The following is a 22,501-nucleotide window of genomic DNA, read 5'->3' as shown; positions in this document are numbered from 1 at the left end:
TCATGAAAGATTGAGGGTTTGAGGATCTGAGCAAATGTGGACAGCAGCGGGCCGAGCCTTCGAGCTACAACTGTAGCCCCCTTTTGGATCGGAGTCTTATATCCGTTTAGTTGAAAACCTCGTACACACCTTTAAAACAAATGTGTTTAAGTTGTCGGGCATCTCCAGCCGGTTGCAGCGACGGACTTCTTGGATGTCCGAGCAGTGAGTCGTCAGCTTGGGACCGGAGGCCTGAAATACACAATGAAGACACATCGACTGTCAGACGGGTCACGAAAAGGCACTGAAAAAAGAAACTGACAGAATGAAAGGATGAGAGTGAGTGAGTGGGTGTTCCTGAATACAATTATTATCTCTTTCACAGTTAAATTGTTAATCAGCGGAAAATAAGTCCAGCGAGGTTTGTGCATTCTCTGTAATGTGAATGCATGTGTGAGTGTGACGCCTCGCTGCTGCAGCCACTGAAGCCTCCCTTAGTGGGAGAAAGAGGCAGTGAATGATGGGGGAGAGGAGCATGATGGAAGCTCTCGCGGTCTTCCCCACTGGAACAAACTATGCAATTGAAGAATTGGATACTCGAGGCTTCCTGGTGGCTGTTTGACCCGAAGCACCCAATGAACTCTGACACTGTGACTTTAAGTCAGACTTGTGACCGTTTCCTGCACGTCGACCGCCAACAAACCCGTCAGCAGCCTCGTCTTTTCGGGACTCTCCCCAGGTGAGAGACCTCGCTTCGAAGTCCAGACCCGACGTGGGTGAACTCGGAAAAACTCAGCCGCACATGAGACGGGTGGTGCGGTGTGCACATCCATGGTTGCACAACTACACACACTCATGCTCAGACTAATCGCACGCCACTAATAAAGCGGTGCCTTCGAGCCCCCTCAGACAAACGAGTGCTAACAGAGCCAGCGGCATAAACACACGCACACGGATGGATGCCTTGGTCGGCCATGTGTACGGGCCTGTGGCATGTAGGGTCATAGGTCTGTTCTGAAATGAAGTCTGGTTGACAGATGCTAAAAAATTAAATACAATACATGTGAAGATACAAGACAGCAACTCTTATTTAGGGGTTTTATAATTATTGTGTGTGTGTTAGCTTTGTGTGTGTTACTAATTGTTGCAGCTCCACTTAAAATGTAGTTTGTTCAATTAACATGCCAAAAACAAATCCTACAGCATGGGACCTTTGATTGATCCGTCAATTATTAATTTTTGTCTATGAACCGCAATATTTTTTACTTTGCCATGATGACACTATCTGGAGTGATGATGGTAATTATTATTATAACCCGGCTCAGGAGGGAGTCCCTTCAAATGAATTGAATTACATGCAATTAAAGTGAAGTGCACTTTCTCCAGCACACAGCGGAGGCTGACGAGCTACAATTGGATCAACATCATGAGCATCAAACATTTGCCGACTGAGCATAACAAAAAAACTGGAGGGGGGAGGGGCAGAAGAGGCAAAAGGAAACAGACGAGACAGTGAAAGACTGGGTTGGGTGGGAGAAAAGGGAGGGATGAAGAGCAGAAACAAGAGCAGGGAGGACGGATTCCAGGGCTTTTGTGCACCGGATGAGTTTGAGTGTATGTGACAGTGTGTGAGCCTGAGGAATGTGTGATAATCCTACACACGCACACGCACACGCACGCACACACACACACACACAAACACACACACACACACACACACACACACACACACACAGCTTCCTAAGTTTACAAGGGCCGTGAATGAACACCCCCACACTATTGTTATAACCACAGTGTATCAATAAAAAGCGGTGTGACACAGAGATGAGAGGGATGTGACTCATTGAGAGGGATCTTAATCAGTGAATAAGGAACTGACTAAAAGTTACACATCAAATTACTCAGAGATATTCTGGTTAAAACGTCCGGTTGCACATTAACACAATCCTTGTTGGTGGCAATGAACTCGTAACTTTCTTAAGCTGACAATTGATTTAAAAACAAACACATTTGAGAAATGAATACATTAGATCAAGTTAAGAAAAACAATTAATCAATTAGTTGATCAGACATGGAATGATTGCAGAAAGAAAGGGCATAACTCAATCAAAAATACAAAATCTCCTCTTGTATCAACTTCCTAAAATGTGAGCATGTGTTCTTGTGAATATTTCTTGTTCTCAGGTGTCTCTTGGGGGGGGGAAAGATCTTATTCTCAATGAGACTGCCTGACAAAATAAAGAATACATACAAACATGAATACTATATGTTTACAGCCTCCATTCTGTGCTTCTTTTTGGACCCTGAAAGAATAAGTCTGTTTTTCATATTATATATTATATATGGGAGAGGGCTGTCACGATTTCATATTTAAATGATAAATCTATCGAAATGAGCTTCGCATGTCGACCTTTGAAGTCAAAAGCAGGATCGGCGTTTCTCCCAGTATTTTTTTGAGAAAACAACAACACACACACACACACACACACACACACTGACCAGGTCTTGTCCTTTTTCTTCCTTTTCTGCATATAAGCCCTTCCAGAATATGTCCTAACACAACCAAGCAATGTGGGGAAAAATATGTGAACATAAATGAACTGTGCAAAAAGTGCACTGTAAAAAACGACCACAAGGAGATTAAAAATAAATGATACAAATATCAACTAAAATGAGAAAAAAACACAAAAGATGCAAAAAGATACGCAAAACCAGAGAAAAGATGCAAAACGACCACAGAGAGGCGCCCAAGGGAACAACTTCAGGGTAACTAAGCAACTGAGACCTAAAAGAGAGAAGCAAAAATAATTACAGAAAGACGCAAAGGCGCATAATAACGAATAAAAAGCAGAGCTAGAAAGAATCACAACGAGAGACAGATTTACCACAAAAGGATCAAAAACGGCCACGAAGAGACTCAAAACGACATTGTTTTCACACCTTTACAGTCAATGGGGGCATTGTCCTATAATCTATAAACAGCTGTTGGCTTTTTGGAGTAAAAAATAGCAACTATTTACTGATATTATTTCACATTAGAATGTCTATGGTTGTTTATTTGTATTTGACATTCATGTCATAATGTACAATTTATTATTACCAAGAACCAGGGTTTCAAATGTGAGGCAGACACCTGTTTTTACCACAAAGAGCATGATTTCAGTATGTTGAAGAACTATGTTTCTGGTGTGCAGGTGTGAGTGCAACAGTTTTTTTTTTTTTTTTTAGTAACTAGACTGCAACTTTATCTTTTACTTAAAGAGACGGCCAAAAACAACCGCTAATGAGCCATGTCCCGCCATCGCTGATAAACACACTCAGCAGGACACTGAGGGGAGGGGCGGGGGGACAGATGGAGGCTGTGAGTGGAACCTTTAAGAAAGCCCTTCAGTCACGTCGTGAACTACACCCCCTCTTTGTGCTCATTGTTTGCCAGCGGACCTCAAGTCTACGGCCTCGGAGTGCTGCTGCTCCTCATCCCGCAACTGTGAACGCGTTGAAGTAGCACCAGACAAAAGGCCACTTATTGCACGCTCAAAGCTTCAAGCATTGAAACAATAATGTATTCCGGACAATAATTCAACATTTATTGTCTCCTTCGGGGGGGGGGGGGGACCACAATTAAATTAAATTAAGCAAGGACATCGTGTTTAAATGTCTCAGCACATTATTGATGGGTTAAAGCCGAGTTAAGATGTTTGTCAAGATGGATTTTCCACTCAGGAGAACAAGAGGGAGTTTCATCCGCTGCACATCATGGAGAAGTGCAAAGCACATAAAATACTAATACGCTTATTAGTATTCTAGTGTCATAGCTCTGTTGGCCTGTCAATGTGTAATGGATCGCGTTTTCTTTTTTTTTTTAATGGAACACAGTGACGACAATGTTACAAATGTTACAATGTGTCGACGACCTATTTACACTTGGAACACGTGACGTACAAAAAAGATAAGTTAGATTTGGTGATCCATCTTTTTAATTCCTGAAACTCCAGTTTTCTTTAATTCCCACTTTTGTTGGCACGTTTGGAACGTAGTCTGACAATTTCATGCGTTTCCCTCATCAGCTTGCTGAACAAATGGAAATAAAGTAAAATCATCCGCGGTCATCTTCAAAAACTTCGGGATCGCTGACTTGAAGAATGTGAAATTAGTTTCTGTGGTTTCAACACTATGTGGCTGCACAGCTCTGCACACAGAGTTCTGTACTCGACCTTGTGATGGCAGCTCGTGGCACGGACGTTACTCCACTTACAAATACTCACTGGGATTTGTTTTATTGCTTTATATCATGGCTTTATAGACTACGTATCTTTCGCCTGTTTTTATCGAACCCTGGCCCTTTGGGAAATTATAATGTGCATTTCTCGCAGTATTGTTAACATTTTAAATACTAAACAATTTGCTATTCATTTAAAAAAGAAATCAACAGGCCAACTCATAATGAAAGTGGTAGCACTGTAGTTATATGTGTATGTATATATATATATATACACATATAACTACTACTATATATATATATACACATATATGTTCAGGTTTTGCTTTTTTCTTGGCAACTATAATATCAAAGTGTAACATCAGCTGATGGTGATCTGTCCCAGTAATATGACCCTGTAACGACTTTTCAGTTTTCACTGCTGGTGCTTTTCAGATTGAGTCAACTTTCACTACTATGTTTCAACTTCACACACACAGAGAAGACTGATATTGTGAATATGAAACGCAGAGCTGCAACAGTGGCAATACGGCCTACATATTGGCTTTTCATATTACATTTACTGTCCGTTTAATGTCTCTGTTATTCCCGTTTTCCCAATTTATTTCGCACAGATTCGAGTTAACTACATGTGTTATACTGCAACATTGTTGCTTCATGTTGGATAATTCTGCTCTTTTTTTAGAATTCCAAATGACGTTTTCTGGGTTTTAACCATATTTGGCCGTATGGCATCTCTCATGTGAGGATTTGCTGCATTTCTGTTTAGATTTCTTTTGTGAACTTTGATGCCAGTTTTCATTTTATAGATAAAAAAATAAATAAATCAATTACATTAATAATGAGCTCTTTATTTTGTTTAAACTTGCCAAATTGCCAAATAGATGGTACTTAACAGACTAGACTGTTCTACTAGGAACTATGGCACTAACGCTTTGGTCTTAGCTTAGATTAATGAGCATTATTCCTCTCAAATAAATTCATAAAACTAAAATAAAAAACACATGCAGATACATTTTAGGCACTCAGACTGACAAACCAAAAAAGGAACTGCTTCACACACACGCACACACACACGCAAACACACACACATGCACGCATGCACGCACACACACGCGCACACACACACACACACACACACACACACACACACACACATCCTCGGGTGACACACAGGATGTTTGGAGTCCAAAACGATCTTCCCAGGGTCCCTTTCTCAAGGCCGTCGCCGCGGCAACTGACTGACACTCAACATTCCACTATTCCTCCGAGGGTCAGCATAGCCAATGCTGTCAGGGGTGTGTGTGTGTGTGTGTGTGTGCATGTGCGCTGGACTGATCTTAAAACTCTGTAGGGTTAACAAACTGGTCTCAGGAGAGATTTGGTATATAATTGTGTATGCACAATTATCCTACACACAAGAACACACACACAAGAACACACACACACACACACACACACACACACACAAACACAAACACACACAGTTTAAAGCGCCACCCATCAGGGCCTTATCATGGCAGAGGAGACCTTGACCGACACATCTGTCTGTACTTCCCCTGGTTTTCGTGTTGTGATCATTGATGCGTTTCTTATTTTTACCAAAAACTACACCAAAAAAAAACACACTAGTCAAGTTTCCATTCACATTTAGCACATCGTGGAACCACATTTACAGACAAAGAGGAAAATGCAAATAAAATGGTGTTTCCATCTTCCACTGTTTAGGTTCAGGTGGCGGTAATTCTCCAGTTGGAACCAGTGTCGACCAACGTGAAGAAGTCATTAAAGGTCTAACCTCAAAGGAACAGAAACCATAAATGTGAGGTAAATATGGAATTTATGGTTGTTTAACTTTAGGAAGGTTATGGTTTCCTCGTCGGCCCATGCAGATCTATTGTAAACGCTTCTCCTACTTTTCATAACTCGGCCATGTAACGGGATGATTTCTTCACATGAGGTGAACATCTCATAGCTCTTCGTGGCTACTGTATTAACATTTGATATGTTTATAAAGAAAAACGGGTCAATGTGTTTATACAATAGCTGAAGCTAACACTATTGTGATCTGTAGCAGCTGGCATTGTTTTCACCCTTCTAATCCACTGCCAGACTCCACCACCTGTTGTTTGTGTCACACAGATCAACACTCCCGAGGCCCCGCCCCCCAAAGTTGGTGGGACAGAAATAGATTCTCTGATCCCAGCGCACTACTGTTTCTTTCCATGATAGGGAGGTTTAACTTGTTGTCTTTTCCGGTAATGCAGCCAAGTTGGCGGCATACATTGGCAGCGAACACACACAGAAACAATTGGCCTTGTGCCGGTCGGCGATCGGATCGCCTATCGACGACGATCGAAGGAATGGATCGACAGTTGGTTTTTCACACGCAGATATCGAGGCGATTGTGACTAACTTACTGCCAGAACTAAGATGTGATTTAAAAAAACAACCTCTGGAATCGGCGCCATGCTGTAGTTTTGACACGTTTCTGGTGGAGCAGCTGTAGCCGTGGTGATCAGATTGGTAGAAACGATCGCCCCGACCCCGTGAACACTACAAACAAACACTGCATGTAGTTCGAGAGTAAAACAAATATCAACAGTAATAATGCAGTAAAGGTCAGGTTAGTTCAGTGTTTTTTGTTGTGTCTCTTTTGATTTGAACAATAGAATTTGACTCAAGATACAAAACATGAAAAATAATTAAAAAAATAAACATGAAAAATAATAGGGGGCCCCACAGAAGAATATTTTACCTATTCTCTGTGGCCTTCAAATTATTGTTGGCTCAGGATTACGTCCACAGATTGCAGATGTGATCGTAAAAAAAAAACTAAAGCATGAACATGGCGCCAATTATTAAATCCACCATTTTAATTTTATTTTTACATTTAACATTAAAATTAAAATTTCGATAAGTAACATGACATGAAAAACTATTTAAGGAATGTACCTCCATCCTTTGTACTGATTTTGAGTATGTGTACATAGGTGGAAGTACAAGCAGCCAAGAGATCAGATCACATTCACAATCAGCTCTAACTGTGGCATCGTGGAGGATGTGGGACACACACACACACACACACACACACACACAGTTGTAGGGTTACAAACGCTGATAGAGATGAGTGTGTTCTAGGAAACCTGTCAGAAGCAGCCTTCAATGACGAATAAATGTGTCAGTTCATTGTGCTGCCCTGCTTGCAAACTTCTCAGAAACATTGATATACACGCCGAATATGCAGAAGTTAAGACGACGCACACAGAATTCACAGAACCAAGAGCAGTTCCCACTAAATTAATTAGTTGTGGTTTTTGCGCATAAGAAAAGACTAATCAGCAAGAAAAAAAAGGGTAGAGTAGTAACATTTCAGCCCAATTCGGACAAACTGTAATCCAGGAGGCAATGTCACAAGTTTATATTTCTTTTAGTATTTGTTGGTACATCCGGAGACCATTCAAACACTGTCTGACTCCGTTATGTATAGTTGCACAACGGTATTCATTTTCTATGTGCGTGTATCGGCGTGGCTGAAAAGACACTCCTGACATCTCCTCATACAGATTGTTTTGGATATTTTCAGATCTTGGATCTGAGACGTTCACCACGGAAACTTCTGTCGCCTGCTCAAGTATTTCATTTGCGCTTCTCAAAGAACAGGAGCAAAAAAATCACTTGTAAAGCTCAACAGCAAAATAAAATAAAAAATACTGAAAGTGAGGTCTTGGAATTATCTTGAGTAACCAAGAAAGATGCATTTCTTTGCCAAATTATTTTTTATTTTTGCCTTGAGTGTGTATCTGCTGATACAAATGGCAGGATGTTACGAGGTCAGTGTGATAAACGATTCGATTTTTGGCCAGATTGATTATTTCTCCAATCTTTGCTTCTAAAGTACAAACCCCATCCAAACCAAGATAAACAATCACAGGAACGATAGCGATTCATGATTACTCTACCCCGAACAGAAGCCAATCAGAAGCGCAGCTAAAATATCACGGAAGAAACGACCGGTCCGGCTTACTGAGAAACAGAAAATAGATCCTGTGACTGTGTGTCGTGATGAGCAACAACGTTCGCACACACACACACAAACACACACACACACACACACACACACACACACACACACACACACACACACACACACACATGGAATTCTGCATATGTGAAGCTGAGTTTCCGAATATTTTTACCTGACTCACAAAAGTGTTTTCATACTTGCACGAGAAGTAGTTTTTTTAAATGGATATAAATTAGGGAAGGAGCCATGCAACTACTTCTACGTCATCCTATATTTGTTCAGACCAAAACCGATATTTGATAACAAGATACTGGCTTCTTTCTTCTTTAAATAATTAACATGAACAAACACAGTTTTTGAAAATGCACAATCATTTTGATAATTGAACAAACAAGCATTTCTTTTCAATACCAAAACGTTACAGCTTGTCAAATGAGATGATTTTATTGGTAGAAAAATATATATAACGATATATGTATATACTCAGGAGTAAATGATTGTTCAGAAAGCAGTAAATTAATAGATAGTAAAAATATTCATTGGCAGCGGCCCTGGATATTTCTATTTCCCATTAGTGGCTGATAGTACCTGCTGATGCATTGGTCTCTCCAACACTAGAAATACAAATATAGATCTGCTGTGGCTCTTCTTTGTTAAACCACCAGAAACGACATGTGACAGAGAGCCTCTCCTGGTCCTTCCCTTCCGCTCCACCCCTGTGCCACACCACTGTCTCCGAAAAGACCTGACTGTGCACCTTATAACTACAGTCTCTGACTCCACTGAACCAGAACCAGGTTTATACAGGGCAGGAGATCTAGTCTTGATAACATTTTCCACACAAGTGGGACTCGCCAGGGCCAGAGCAAACTCCAAATGTTTATAACTCAGTATCAAAAGTCACTGTTTGCTTAGTGAGAAGCTACAGCCACAATTGACAAATCATCTCCGCTGGCAACAGGATGAAGACAAAAAAAAGTGAGGGGAAACTGAGAAGGACGGATAATGAGTAGATGCTAGTTGTGTTTGGCCCTGTAATGGAAACCAGGCTAAAGACTTGCCTAGAGACAGTCCGGGGGGGTAGGGGGGGGGGGATAAAGAATTGAGTAGAAAAGGAGAGAGCAGAGATATTGCAAAGTTCACACAGGGTTTCTGCACTTTTTACAGCCTTTTAATAACACATAAAACGAAATGCAATATGTTTTCCACGGCCCATAATGCTCAAAGTGTTTAAAAAGGTGTATTGGGGCTGCGACTGACGATTATTTTCATTATCCATTAATCTGCAGATTCATTTTCATAGTAAAGTAATTAAAACTGCCCAACTGAAAAATAAAACGATTAATCATTTATCAATATAGTTGCTGGTTAATTGACTAATAATTGCCACTCTGATGAACATTAACTTATTCTCGTACAGTATGTGCCAGGACTTCCCACCTGGATAAGTGGCAGAAGATGAATTTTTTAAGTTTTTAATTTGGGCTTAAAATGTACTCTCGATTATTAGTGGATGGGGTATCGTAGCGAACCGCACGTAATGATCAATTTGTTGACAATAATTAAAAAGGCAACATTCCAATGCTGACATTCAACAACGAATCATCAACCGTATAGTACAATTTTCATATTTACAGTTTCTGCTCAATGCCCCAGAACCTCTGGTTCTGAGACCGAGTGAAGCAAAGAAATAAAAGACAGTTTATTGAGGTACACCTAACTACAACTAATGCAATATGACTGTACTGCAATAAACCCTCCCTTAATTAAGGTTATGATGTTCAGTTGAAGCTGTTTAAGGGAGGAGTCGATTCAACCTAATGATCATTTTGGAGGCTCCACTTGAACAACACCACAAACTACTTCCTGCTTCAGTGAACACCTCTCGAAAAAATCCTAACCTTCATGAGGGTGGAATTTGTTGTATTGGACCGCATTAGCCTTGACTCGCTGCACCTAATAAACTAACAAAATGGTTTCTGTACTCAGCTGCTATGGAGAGTCTTAAAGTCAATAAAGAGCCACAAGTTGAACTTTGTGAGCTACACGTGTTGACATGACTACAAACACCCTTTGATACTGCAAGTAAAAAGAGCAACTTAATCGTACTGCAATTACACCCACTCCATGGCACAAAGCTGTGTTTGCAGGTGTGTGTGTGTGTGTGTGTGTGTGTGTGTGTGAGTGTGTGTGTGTGTGTGTGTGTGTGGGGGGGGGGGGGGGGGGGGGGGGGGGGGTGTGGTTGTATTGATGAATAAGAAGAACAGAGGCCAAGAGAACACAGTTGGATGAGGGTGTTGTACAGCTTTGCTTTGGGGGCTTTCCACATGCAACTCAGCAAGGTCATGTGCACTAGCACTCTGATTGTAGGTCAGACACACACACATGCAAACATGCACGCACGCATGCACACACAAACACACACACACACACACACACACACACACACAATGTTATGTTGGGGGGAACAATTGACACATTTCAGATGCATGAATGATTAAATACTATAAATCACTTACTATTGAAATGAAAGTAGTAGAAGTATTCTTTGATGCCGGCAGAGACAGCGCGACGAGCACTTGTGCACAAAAGACACAGAACTAGAAAGCGAGACCGAGAGATCTGACAAACATCTTGACCACATGACTCTAACCACTCCACTTCCTTTAGATGTTTCTATAGATTTGTGTAATGCTGAAACACACACACACACACACACACACACATGCGGCAAAAAAAGAAAGAAAAAAGACTGACGCACCAGACTCTGAATCTAAATAAATATAAACAAAAGCGACAAATGAGGTGAAAAGCTGCCATCTGTAGTAAACCGTGTCCTCTGTGAGCTTTGTTGTGCGCCACATCTTGGCTTAACGTCTTCTGCATTTCAATCAATTGTCTTTCATATACTTTTTTCTTCTTTTTACATGAGCAAGCATTTTGCCCCTCCTGGTACCCGGTACCTGGTACCCCACTTATTCCCATCTAGTTCCAAAGGCGGCAAGCTATGCGACAATAACTAAATGATTCTTAAACGCCCGTTGTGAATTTTTGAGCAGACATTAATTTAGTCTCCCTCTCTCTTTCTCTATGCTTCACCGCATTGTCGGAGCGTATCTTTAATAAAACTTCTTCTTGTTCTGTAAACCCACCATCCAACAGAATGTGCAAGTCTGACAATAACAACACATTCAATAGGAACCAACACCCATCTCCTGAAACCTCACACACAAGTGAAGAGGCCTGTCAAAGAAGACCACCAATATTTAAACCTTTCAGCTCATCTGATCCGACCACAACAAAGCTTTATGGCCAACACAGTCCAAGAGATGGGGGTCTTCTGGCGGACTCATCCGCAGAGAGTTTGCAAGTCGGGTTAAATTCCTCAAAATATTGCAATAGCCCCCAGTCAAGGTCTCCTGAGAACAGCGTGGGCAAACCCCCGTTCATGTAAACATAGTCCCTGAAATGGATCTGGTCTCTAAACTCTTGCCCACAACATGAGCTTTTCAAATCACAAATGTCCACATGAGTCATATTGTGTTACATCTCATATTAGATCAAAGAACAAGAGCAACAATTCAAGATCAGAAGCCAGTATTCTTTTTAAAGGGTCAGACATGTCTTTGATTTGTCTCCCCACATAACCTTCCTAGTTGAGAGAAGTTAAAGTAGTCTAGTCCTCACTGTATGTAGTCTGCAACATCTGAGAGGTTCCAGTCCTTTGACGCCGCTAGTTATATGAACACCAAGTGCTTTACTTGGAAAAGTGTGGGTTTTAACTTGGTAGGATCTCTTTACGACGCACCATGTTCCTGGAGGGCGTCATTACTGCTGACTTTGGATAAACACTGCTCTTGTACTCAGACTTCCTCCTTCAAGCCAACTTTCACCAAAGTGTGGGGTGTTGGACTTTTAATTAAGAAGCAAAATGCTAAATTATACACCAAATAAGACTGAATGTAGCATAAAACTCTATGATCTGGAACAATTCTCTGTTTTTTTCTTTACAGGTTTTTCAGCTTTGAACCGTTCTAGTGGTGAAACGATTAGTCAGTGAAAAAAACTAAAGTGATAATAAAATCAACCAAACACTGCATATGCATAACCAATCCCCCCCCAACATGGTTATCATGCAACCCTGCAAATATAAGCAAAGGACTGCTCAGTTTGGCTTTTCAAATCAACAACAACACACCAGAGATATTGTTCCCCGAGGGATTTCCAAACTCAGAGCCAACTGGATGACAGCCTGAAGATTCCCAGAAGCTTTTTTTCCAATTTCAAAAGGTTCCCTCTTCTATGGGAGATCTTGCAATGCAAGGCTTGTCAGCAGAGAGAAACTAAACTAGAGCCTTCAGGTAATCTAGTAAAATGACTCAGAGAAGACAAACAGGGTTAACATTGACATTCACACTTGTCTTGTTGGAACGAATGGATTAGTTGCATGATATTCACACCGTATATGAATGTGGTGAACGCGATACACACGCATGCTTGTGCACACATGACAACATCTACATCCATTATATGACTGAGCCAAGTCCCTTCAGAGCCTAATTTCTAGGATTCATGAAACTCAAACAAAGATTTTACTTTGTGGGTGAGATACAAAGGCTGCTATGATGTCAAATGAAACTAAAGTCCTGTCCCTCTCTGAAGAGATAATCTCTGCTCTAAATACATTCATCAACAGAAGCCGACTTGACTTTTGGAAGTAAGGCCCAACGTGACATTTTCAAATGTCTTATTGCGTCAAACAGCCCCAAACCCAAAGATATTAAGTTTACTATCACATAAGACAAAGAAAAGCAGCACATTCTCACATTTGAGAAGCTGGAACTAGATCATTTCTATTTGGAAAAGGACTTAAAACGATTAATCAATCAAAATAGTTGCATATTCATTTCTGTTGATCCACTTATCAGCGAATAAGGTAATTTCTTCAGCTCAAAACTTGACTGCCACGGTTGTTTTAGATTTAGCAATAGAAAACTCAGCAAGTCCCTCAAAGTTATGTCCTTTAATTCAAATGTTTTTTATGACCATTCAGTTGACAAAGGCCCTCGTGTTGCCATAAAAAAAATAAAAAAAACTCAAATGAGCCCTCACCCAATATTCACATAGGAAATAACAGTAAAATCTACGACTTGTGAAAAACAATCCGCTCATACGCGTCGTCTCAACTCCGTATCCAATCCCGCATCTCGAGTTGCCAATCGGACTGTACACAATGAGCGGCGCACGGAACAGGAAGTCTCGGCCCGGATGTCCACTTGCTACACCAGAACCAGAAAAGAAACACCGACATACACATTTTGTGTTTGTGTGTGTGTATAACCTGGGACTAAGAGACTACAAGATCGTTCTTTTTCAGTGTAACATGAGGTGTCACGTCCCGCAACACTGTGACGGTACATTTCTGACACCTTTGATGTCACTTGTGTGCATGAAAACACTAAATAGATTGTTTACCAACTCTTTGCGCAACCGGGGGAGCGTCTTCTTCCTTTTTGGACCGCTCACATATTTTGCAAGAAGTTTGCAGACCTTGCGTTACAAAAACGAACACTTGAAAACTGACCTCCAGCCATCTTGATCTCACTCTGCCCTCTTATTTGCTGGCTTGTCTGTCTAACTTTTAGTCCTTCTTTCTTTCTCATGTCTCCTGCTGCTGCGCCTCTCGTGTCTCTCCTGGTTGGTTTCATTCCCCTTCTGGTTCAGCTGACTGGGGCCCATATGTTCAGAGCCTTAGTTGTGGTATGCAGCGAGAGCCAAATTAACGCTGCATGTTGCCATATGAGAGACTGAAGTACAACAAGTAACACAGAACAGATGGACACCAGACCCTGGTTGTTGGAAAAGTATTTTCCACTGATGTTGCAAACTCCTCTCTTACTGTCTCCTACTTAGCGAGAGGGAAAAAAGCTAAACTCTGCAGAGATGTAGCGGGAAGAACGTGTAAAAGTAAATGTAAATACAAGAATGCATGTATTTAAAACACATTTCGACTACACCTAACTGTAATCCTGATGGTTTGATAAGACATAATGCCGCATTTGGCTTCACAGAAGGCCTTTTACTGGAAGTTCTTTTATTTTTGTCTTTGTTCTGAAGGCTCAAGATAAACTGCCGCTTGAGCCTGATGGCACGGGGAGAGAAAAGACGAAGACAACGCTTTTATTCTATATCTCAAAATACATGAAAATATGTGTGAGAGAGCACAAAACCACGAGGGCCAGACGAGAAGAGCTGAAACCAACGCATGCAAAAGCACAAACACAGCTGAGATGAGATGAGTGTGATTAAGAGGAGGTCTGAGGAAACGTATCGGACTGCAGCAGTCTGTTGGAACTGTCTCTGGAGGACAGAATACCACGATTTTCCTGGCAAGGCGCTAACCTCGTCTGTAACCTTGACTACCGCACGTCAGATGAAAAGAAAAGTGGGGCTCGGCCTTGCCGAAACGTTACCTCGGCTGAGAGAAAGTCAAAGCTGGCGGAGGTTTTCGAGATAAGCCGAAGGCGAGGAAAACTGCACATTATTATTATTAGATACCAGAACAAATGCCACTCACATTCCTTTCAGCTATTTTCATGTAAAAATATGACGGTAATGTTAATAGTTTACCGGTGTCGGTGTGGCCTAATCAAAGCAAAACCTTCAAGGCAGAGGCGAGATAGAGACTTAAAGTCTGAGATGACACTGGAGGACATTATGGGGACTTCTGCTTGTTCCAGCTGACATGACAAGATTCACTTCTGTAATAAAACAAGTGTTACATCACTTACATCGCTATTTTGTCATCCCATCTGCAAAAATAATAAATAGGAAAATACAGACTGTGTGATGCATCAAATCTACCCTCTTCTAGTGGAAAAACTGAAGTCTCTTTTTTAACATTTCCCCTGAATTTCCTGAATGCATTCTTGAATTTATTTAATATAGGCTTTGAATCTTATCTCTTTTTAAAAAACATTTTTAATACATTTTCTTATTAAGTAATTCATCATGAGGAATAATTAAAGCATCATCTTTCATTCAATTAGCAACAAATTGGAGTAGGTTGACATTTTTTGGTCCACATTAATTGAATGCTGTAATTATCCAATATTGTTATAACATCACTAATTTAACATTTTATCATTTTAGGCTTGGACCTTTTGCACAACACTATAAAGTGTTAAACTATCACTGGACCATGGTATTAATTTTTTTCCACAGCTAATATAGGAGCATGAAAGAGAAAAGTGTCCTAAAAAATGAAAGCTCTAGCCTCTGTTTTTAAATGTTTTCAATTTGAACACAACCGTAACGACATCTTTGCAGTCCCATGCCAGTTGTTTGCTTATTTCTCCTGCTGTTTTAAAGTTAATATAAGTTACGTCGTCATTCTGGTGATTTGCTGAGAGAACAAAATCCTTGACAAATCAAATGCGGTCATTTACACATACTAGACTATAAAGATGGGAAAATACATGGGAGCAGTTTGACAGACAGATTCAACGGTCATTATCCTGTGTTTTCCCATCATTTACGTTCATCTACGTCTTCAGACAAAAGTAGGGAGTTTGGTATTCGCGTCTGGATTAAGCAGTTTAAAGCTATGTTTGAGCTGACATTAGCGTTGCATTAAAAGAACCTGGCTCAACTTTTCCCCCGGCAGGCCAATTGTGACTGGAACTTTCTCACGCAAATATATTCATCAGTTATCCTGCAGCTTCCTCCTTTGTGCAAAATGAGCTCACTGATATTCTCACAAAGAAAGATATAAATTAAAATACATATGAACACTACGCATAGATTATTATCTCCTGTGCAGCATGAAGGCACACAAGCACACATACATACACATAAATAGGGCACAGATGTGTGAAACCCTAATTGACACCTACACAAAATAAACGCTACCAGCACAATATATAACTCAACAACCCCAACACAGCATGTGACTTCTTTTATGGTTTGAATGCATGGATGCATTTTCTTTTCTTCTGTATGTTTAAATTTGTGCATGCAAGTCCACAGTTCTCCTGCCTTTTAAGGCCATTCTCAGGGCCTAAACTCTCTGTCCTGCCAAGACCTCTCTCTATCACGCACGCACATGCACGCGCGCACGCACACACACACACACACACACACACACACACACACACACACACACACACACACATACACACACACACACACACACACACACACACACACACACACAGTGAGGGGAGCACTCAGTCAGAACAGCAATACAGTTGGTTAACTAAAGAACCCTTGCAATCAGCTCCAAAGAATCCTGCCAATACCTTCCTAATTCTGATCAAATATGTATGTGTGCACACACACACACACACACACACACACACACACACACACACACACACACACACACACACACGCACACAGCTGGCTCTATCATTAACTGAATTACCTCACGCACATGGTTAGGGCTGCAGCTGGCTGAAGAGCTGAGGGCTGCTAAATATAAAAACACGACAAGCGTGCACACACACACACACACACACACACACACACACACACACACACACACACACACACACACACAGAGAGGTATTTTTCATTTACCTTTGCTTGTGCCAGAATACACATTTGAATGCACACAACCTGAAGAGACTGAACTTTACGGCCCTGTTCTGTAGGTGGACTAGGACTAGGACGGTCAGTCAACTCACTCCAAACTGATTCCTGGTTTGGGGATCTTGGGGGACTGGGTGTGCAAGGACATGCAGCCTTGCAGCTGGCCCCATCTGGAATTATTACAGGTTTTTGTTGCCATGAGGTCTCATGTGTGGAGCCAAGCATGTACAACGACATAAAAAAATAAACACATCTTGCTGTGTTGTGATGAGCCGACAGGCAAGGATAGGGCCTCGAGGGCGAGCTGATCTTCCTTCATCCGAAACTTAAAAATACACATATTTAAAAGAGGACAATTTAATATGTTTCTGATTGTTGAGTTAATGTACCCATCATGAGGTAATACGAAGAAATGTTTTGACTGGCTGAAGCGACACAAACAGGAAACCGTGTAGGAGGCATATCTACTCACTAAAGAGTAAAAGGAGACGTGCATTTTGCAGATTCTTTGAGGTAATTGAGCACAAAAAATGCCACACAGAGCAAATGATGTGCTTACAGTAATGCATGAAAATTACTGTATTACAAAGAAATGCGTGACAATAATCGGCGAGGCACAGATAGATTAAATCCGTCTTTACAGCAACTATGGCCTAGGGCTTCTTTAACTAGGTTAAAGGGCAAACTATCCGTTATCGTATCTCAAAAGGTTATCAGTGTGAAACAAATGACGGCGTTTTAACAGTGACCCTTCTGCTCTGCTGTACAGCAATAAGAGCTTCTCAGATGTGGCAAAATATCATTTATAAAACCAAAACAAACAGAGAAAATAAATTATTTGAAGAAAAAGGGGGTGGGGGGGAACCCCTGTGACTAAAACAACTAGAAACAGGAAATTACATTGTGCCTCTGTGTGTGCAAGTGTGCACATGCATTTGTGACACAGCCTGGCTTTAGGGCATTAACCCTTTTAAAGCCCTTTAAAGGCTTCTGTGGGTTTCCATCGTATTGATGAACACAAACAGATCGACAGAACTCTCCATCCTCCCCAGATGTGGAACACCAGCTGAGGAACCTGGCAGCCGGTGGATGGTTCAGTGGTGTGACGATTTCTGAGAAGACGCTCTACAAACAGTTGCAAGAACTGCAAAGACACACGTTCTTGTGAAACACAGTCTTATTAAAGCAGGCACCTGCTCTAAACAGGAACCGAGGAATTGTCAGTTACATAAATGCAGCCTCATGTACATCTGCATGTTACAATTACAATAAACAAATAATAATAGTAAGCCATAATAAGATTTTTTTTAAATCATGAATGTTGTACATATCACATTTGGGTGTTTGGATTTACTTCACAAGTAAATCGTACTAATTTCCAAATGCATTAATCAAAAACGTGATGATGAGGCTCATCTTGCTTTGACCGTCTTCTTAATTTCAATACTAGAAAAACTAGAACAAATACAGCAGCCACAGTCGGACAAGAGTTGCTGTAGTCTGAAATTCCATTTACTGGTCTGGAAAGTTCAATATTTAGCTTATTCCTTTTGTAGCCGAGAGTAAGATGAGAAGATACCACTGTTGAAAAAAATAAAATAGGATACTACTGATATTACTAATTTATGTGCATTAACTTTGGGGTCAGATTGACGTAGATTTACTTTGAAAAACAGCACAGTTGCAATACTTCTTTGCTGACTCACGTTTGGAAAGGAAGCTAAAAGTACGTTTCCCTTAATCTTGCCACATGTGTTGCCACCAAAACAAACCTGAAGAGTGATGGCAGTATTTACGTCTATCTAGATGTACGCAACATGTACTGCAGCCATCGCTGAACTGAGCGAGCTCTAACTTCCTCTCTCTCCTTCCTGTGGCACCAATGAGCACCCTTTTTAGACACCGTTAGTCAGTCATCACATTTCGTTTGGAATGGCAATACATGAGGCTATTGAATGTGTGGATTTTTAGTGTGGACAATCAAACATATATAATGGACATATAGTCCTTAATTACACCCACAATGTGTTCATGTTTCTAATAACTGCAGTGTAAGATATGTGTGTATAGATGTAAGCGTGAGCAGATGTTTCTACCTTTGGAGGATCATAGAGCTCCAACTGGTACCTCTCTCCTCCTCTTCCTCTTCCTGCTACTTGAGCGTCCCTGATCCTCCTGACCAGCAGGCGGCAGCGTTGCCAGCGGGGCTGAGTGTCTGAGATAGTGTCTTCCACTAGTAAGTACTTCAGTTGGCCCTCTTTACAGCAGCCACTCACCTCTGACCTCTTCTGCCTCATGCTTCCGCTACGTAACCAACGAAAGCGATCCAGGAAGTGAGAGGCTACTCCAGCCATAGACATGTGTGAAGAGGCTGGGGGCAAGGCTTCAGAGGTCAGACAAGAGGGGGAGTGGGAGGAAGAGGGGGAGGGGGAGGAGGACACTTCCACGTTTGTGGAGGAAATCCCGCCCACTCTGTCACCATTATTTGGGGGATTGTTGCCGGTCGTGGGGTTGGGGTTGTTAGGAGCCAGGTCCTGGGATGAGTGGGGGCTGGGCCGTTTTTTGAGCAGCCGTCTTACGGTCTGCCGGATTTGGCTGACGGAGAAATGTGTGATGTCAGCGTGTGCGGGGTTGGAGGTTGAGGAGTCGGAGGAGTACCGTTCAGATACCTGCCGCCGATTGGTGCCAGAGATCTCCTCACTGCTACGGCTACGAATCAGCAGCGACCCGCTGCCTAGGCCACGATTTGACCCTCTGAGCACCACCGGGTTTCCCGACAAGGAGCTGCCCGCCGCACATCGCAGTGGCTGCTCCTGCTCCCGGCTCGCCACCGCCGGCTCCCCTTTTGGCGACACCACGGCCGCTCCTCCGCTCGGCCGGCCCGCCTCTCGATAGTCCTGTACCCCAGACAGAGATGTGATCCGCAATCGACCAATCACGGTCTGTGACAGGAGAGGAGGGGACCCTGGAGTGGTGAAGAAAGCGCTACCGGTAGAACTGGAGCCTGTGCCCTGGCCGAGCAGAGCGCCATCTTTGTCAACCTCGCCGCAGAAGTGCTGCTGGAAGAGGTCGGTGAACTGCTTGGAGAAGGTCTCCGCCGGGAGCACGTCATGCTGCGGTTGATCTCTGGCGAAGCTTCGGTAGTGTCCGGCCAGCTGCCGGGCTGTGGCGATGGCGTGCAGTTCGCAGAATTCCCTCCAGCCTCGCGGGGGCGCCGCCACGCCTGGGCCGCCTCCTCCTGCTGTCGCTGTGGTGGTGTTGGCTGGATGGATAGTGTTACCATTCATTGCAGTAACCAGAGCGGCTGAGAATCACTGCTGCGAGACAAAGAAGGTTGAAAAGAGATAGAAAAAGGGGAAGAGGAAATGAGAAATGGATGGTCGGAGAAGGAGGTGGGGGTCAAGGGGTTGATTTGGAGACAAGAGTGGAGGGATGGACGGTTGAGCAAAGAAGCAGAAAAGGAGATGTTTGAGGGACAAACAAAAGGAGAGATATGGAAATGCAATTAGAGGCAAATCAAGATAATGTGGAGTGCAAAAGGTTTTTTGTGCAAAAACTAGAGCTCTGGCTGAACAGTCGGAGCACTTCTTTGAACTACTAGAAAGTTTAAAACAATGCAAACACTGAGTAAGGACAGCCAAAAGTCTGATTTTATCTGTGCTCATTCTCAAACAGAAACAAAATTGGATTACGTGGGCCTGTAAAGAATCTCTGGCAATCAACCAGTCATAGAATATCTTAACGGATGAGGACGGCCCCAAGTTCACTCAAAGGACAATCGGTAACCATTCAATTTGTGGAAAAACAGTCAATTGAATCGAGAGCAAAAACACAGAAAAGTTTGTCAGAGAAAAAAAAAGGAAATGAGGAGAGATAAGTGGAGTCACTAGAATTGACAAATCACTTCCAAATTGCACCGATATGGATGACAGAGTCTCGGGTATTTGAAATGAATGAAAACAGCCAGAAGTCATTAGGACAGACACTGAATGAAGCCCTGACTTGAGGAAGTCTGGTTTGAAAAATGTCTCAATCAACCACACTGCCTGCTTGGCCATCCGTGTGTGTGACCTGTTTCAGTGCTCCTTCTGCTTTTTTATTTTGTTGTTTTTGAAGCCCTGTCAGGGTTATAACATGGACTGTGGCCACTTGACCACACACCCAATTTTCTCGCTCAAATCGTCTCTTTTCTTGGTCCCCAAAGAGCAGTGGCTTCGATAAAAAAAAATGGATTAAGAACATTGTCACACCTTCCCTGATATGAACCAATAATCTACACGGATAAGGGTCTTTTCTCCTAACTGCTTAGTTAGGAAATATGAAGCCTAAACCTGGCACCATAGGGAGCTCTGTGCATCAGATGTTGTTATGGTCAGATCATGTTCTCACTCCATATGCAGCCGATGATGATGATGGGCCGACAACATGCTTGTTTACCCCCTAAAAAGTAAACAATAAACTATGCTGCTCGTAAAGGAAATAACTGCTTACAAATGGTGTTTGATGATCATTTTCTCGGGTCTTACTGCGTGCCGACTTTCTGGCTGCTACATTTGAGTTTGTTTGGCCACTGCTGACATTTCTTTGAGAGCAGACTCTAAAGAAAAGACAGGAAATGAAGGTATGACATGCAACAAAGATCCTGGCCTCCATGAATCAAAGCGTGGACGCTGCATAATGGGGGGGGGGGGGTGTTTGGCCTCCGCTACTTCTTATTCTCTGTTCTGAGCTGTGTTTCACTTTTATGCTTCTGTTGCTGCACACTGACACACCGTTTTTACCGATTAGTTTCACCTCCGTAGGCTTTCCGATCTTTGCAAATACCTGAAGATTTTGCTCATTCTAATAATATGGACAGAATTCCCTTGATGGCCACATTAAAAAAAACATCCTTATTTTAGTGTCAAAGCTTCACTTTACCATCGCTGTTCTGTGCGAAAAGAAGTCAACAACAACCAGGCCCTTACCTATCCGCCATCGTTAACTAACTGCTACTTTTGTCTATATTTTTTTAATAAAAGAGAAATAAGGCAGTGGTTTTGGAGCTAACCACATAGTCCCACATAAAAGAGGAAACAGGATGCCTTCCTAAGTACTCAACGATATACTGTAGATGGGAGCTCTACCCCCTACCCTCCATAATGCGTTTTCCTCACTGACTCCCCCTCCACCCCCCCCCCCCCGAGTATGCTCAACCCATAGTCACAGACGTCGGAGGAAGAGGAGGACATATTGTCAAAGAACCATAAGAGACCTTAGCTGATGCAACAATGGAGCTTCTTGGTTTGTGCAGACAACCCATGGATACAACGTTATATAACCCGCCGCAGAGTTGTGAGACGTTCACCTGGCTGTCATGTAGCAAAAAAAACAAACCTTGTTAAATTAAGTTTTATCAACAGGTTTGTTTTTACTAAATCATTTTTGGTCCCATTTTAATCTACGGAGTATCGGATTTTTTCTCCAGTGCAGCACAGAAGGGTCTTTTCTAAGTGTGAGTGTGTGTTGGTGTGTGTGTGTGTGGGGGGGGGTCACAGAAAACCACAAGAAATAGAAGGGGACAGGGGCGACTTGTGGTCGGGCCAAACATGGAGCAACACGTCTCGTTATCGCTCGGCTACCATCTCTCCTTTCCTCTCGCCGTCATAAACGACAACGTTCAGAGAAGGGGAGCTGTGAATCCT

General features: G+C 42.2%; 1 protein-coding gene across 2 annotated transcripts in view; it reads right to left on the bottom strand.

The window, feature by feature from the left end:
* sh2b3 (SH2B adaptor protein 3) overlaps positions 1-22,501 on the bottom strand; it is a 43,450-nt gene that overhangs the window by 9,646 nt on the left and 11,303 nt on the right. Inside the window, exons 2-3 of one of the 2 annotated variants that reach the window (XM_034540932.1) lie at positions 18,914-20,134; positions 130-231 (exon numbers count right to left, since the gene is read on the bottom strand). In XM_034540932.1, coding sequence (XP_034396823.1) covers positions 130-231; positions 18,914-20,104 — 1,293 coding nt within the window. In that variant the 5' untranslated portion in view covers positions 20,105-20,134. The remainder of the gene's footprint in view (positions 1-129; positions 232-18,913; positions 20,135-22,501) is intronic. The other variant, XM_034540933.1, reaches the window with a different exon arrangement.

Source organism: Cyclopterus lumpus, chromosome 9 (genome assembly GCF_009769545.1).
Source record: "Cyclopterus lumpus isolate fCycLum1 chromosome 9, fCycLum1.pri, whole genome shotgun sequence".
In the NCBI taxonomy this organism is placed as follows: domain Eukaryota; kingdom Metazoa; phylum Chordata; class Actinopteri; order Perciformes; family Cyclopteridae; genus Cyclopterus; species Cyclopterus lumpus.
Note: the sequence above shows the minus strand (reverse complement) of the source record. Positions and strands in the feature narration are given on the sequence as shown.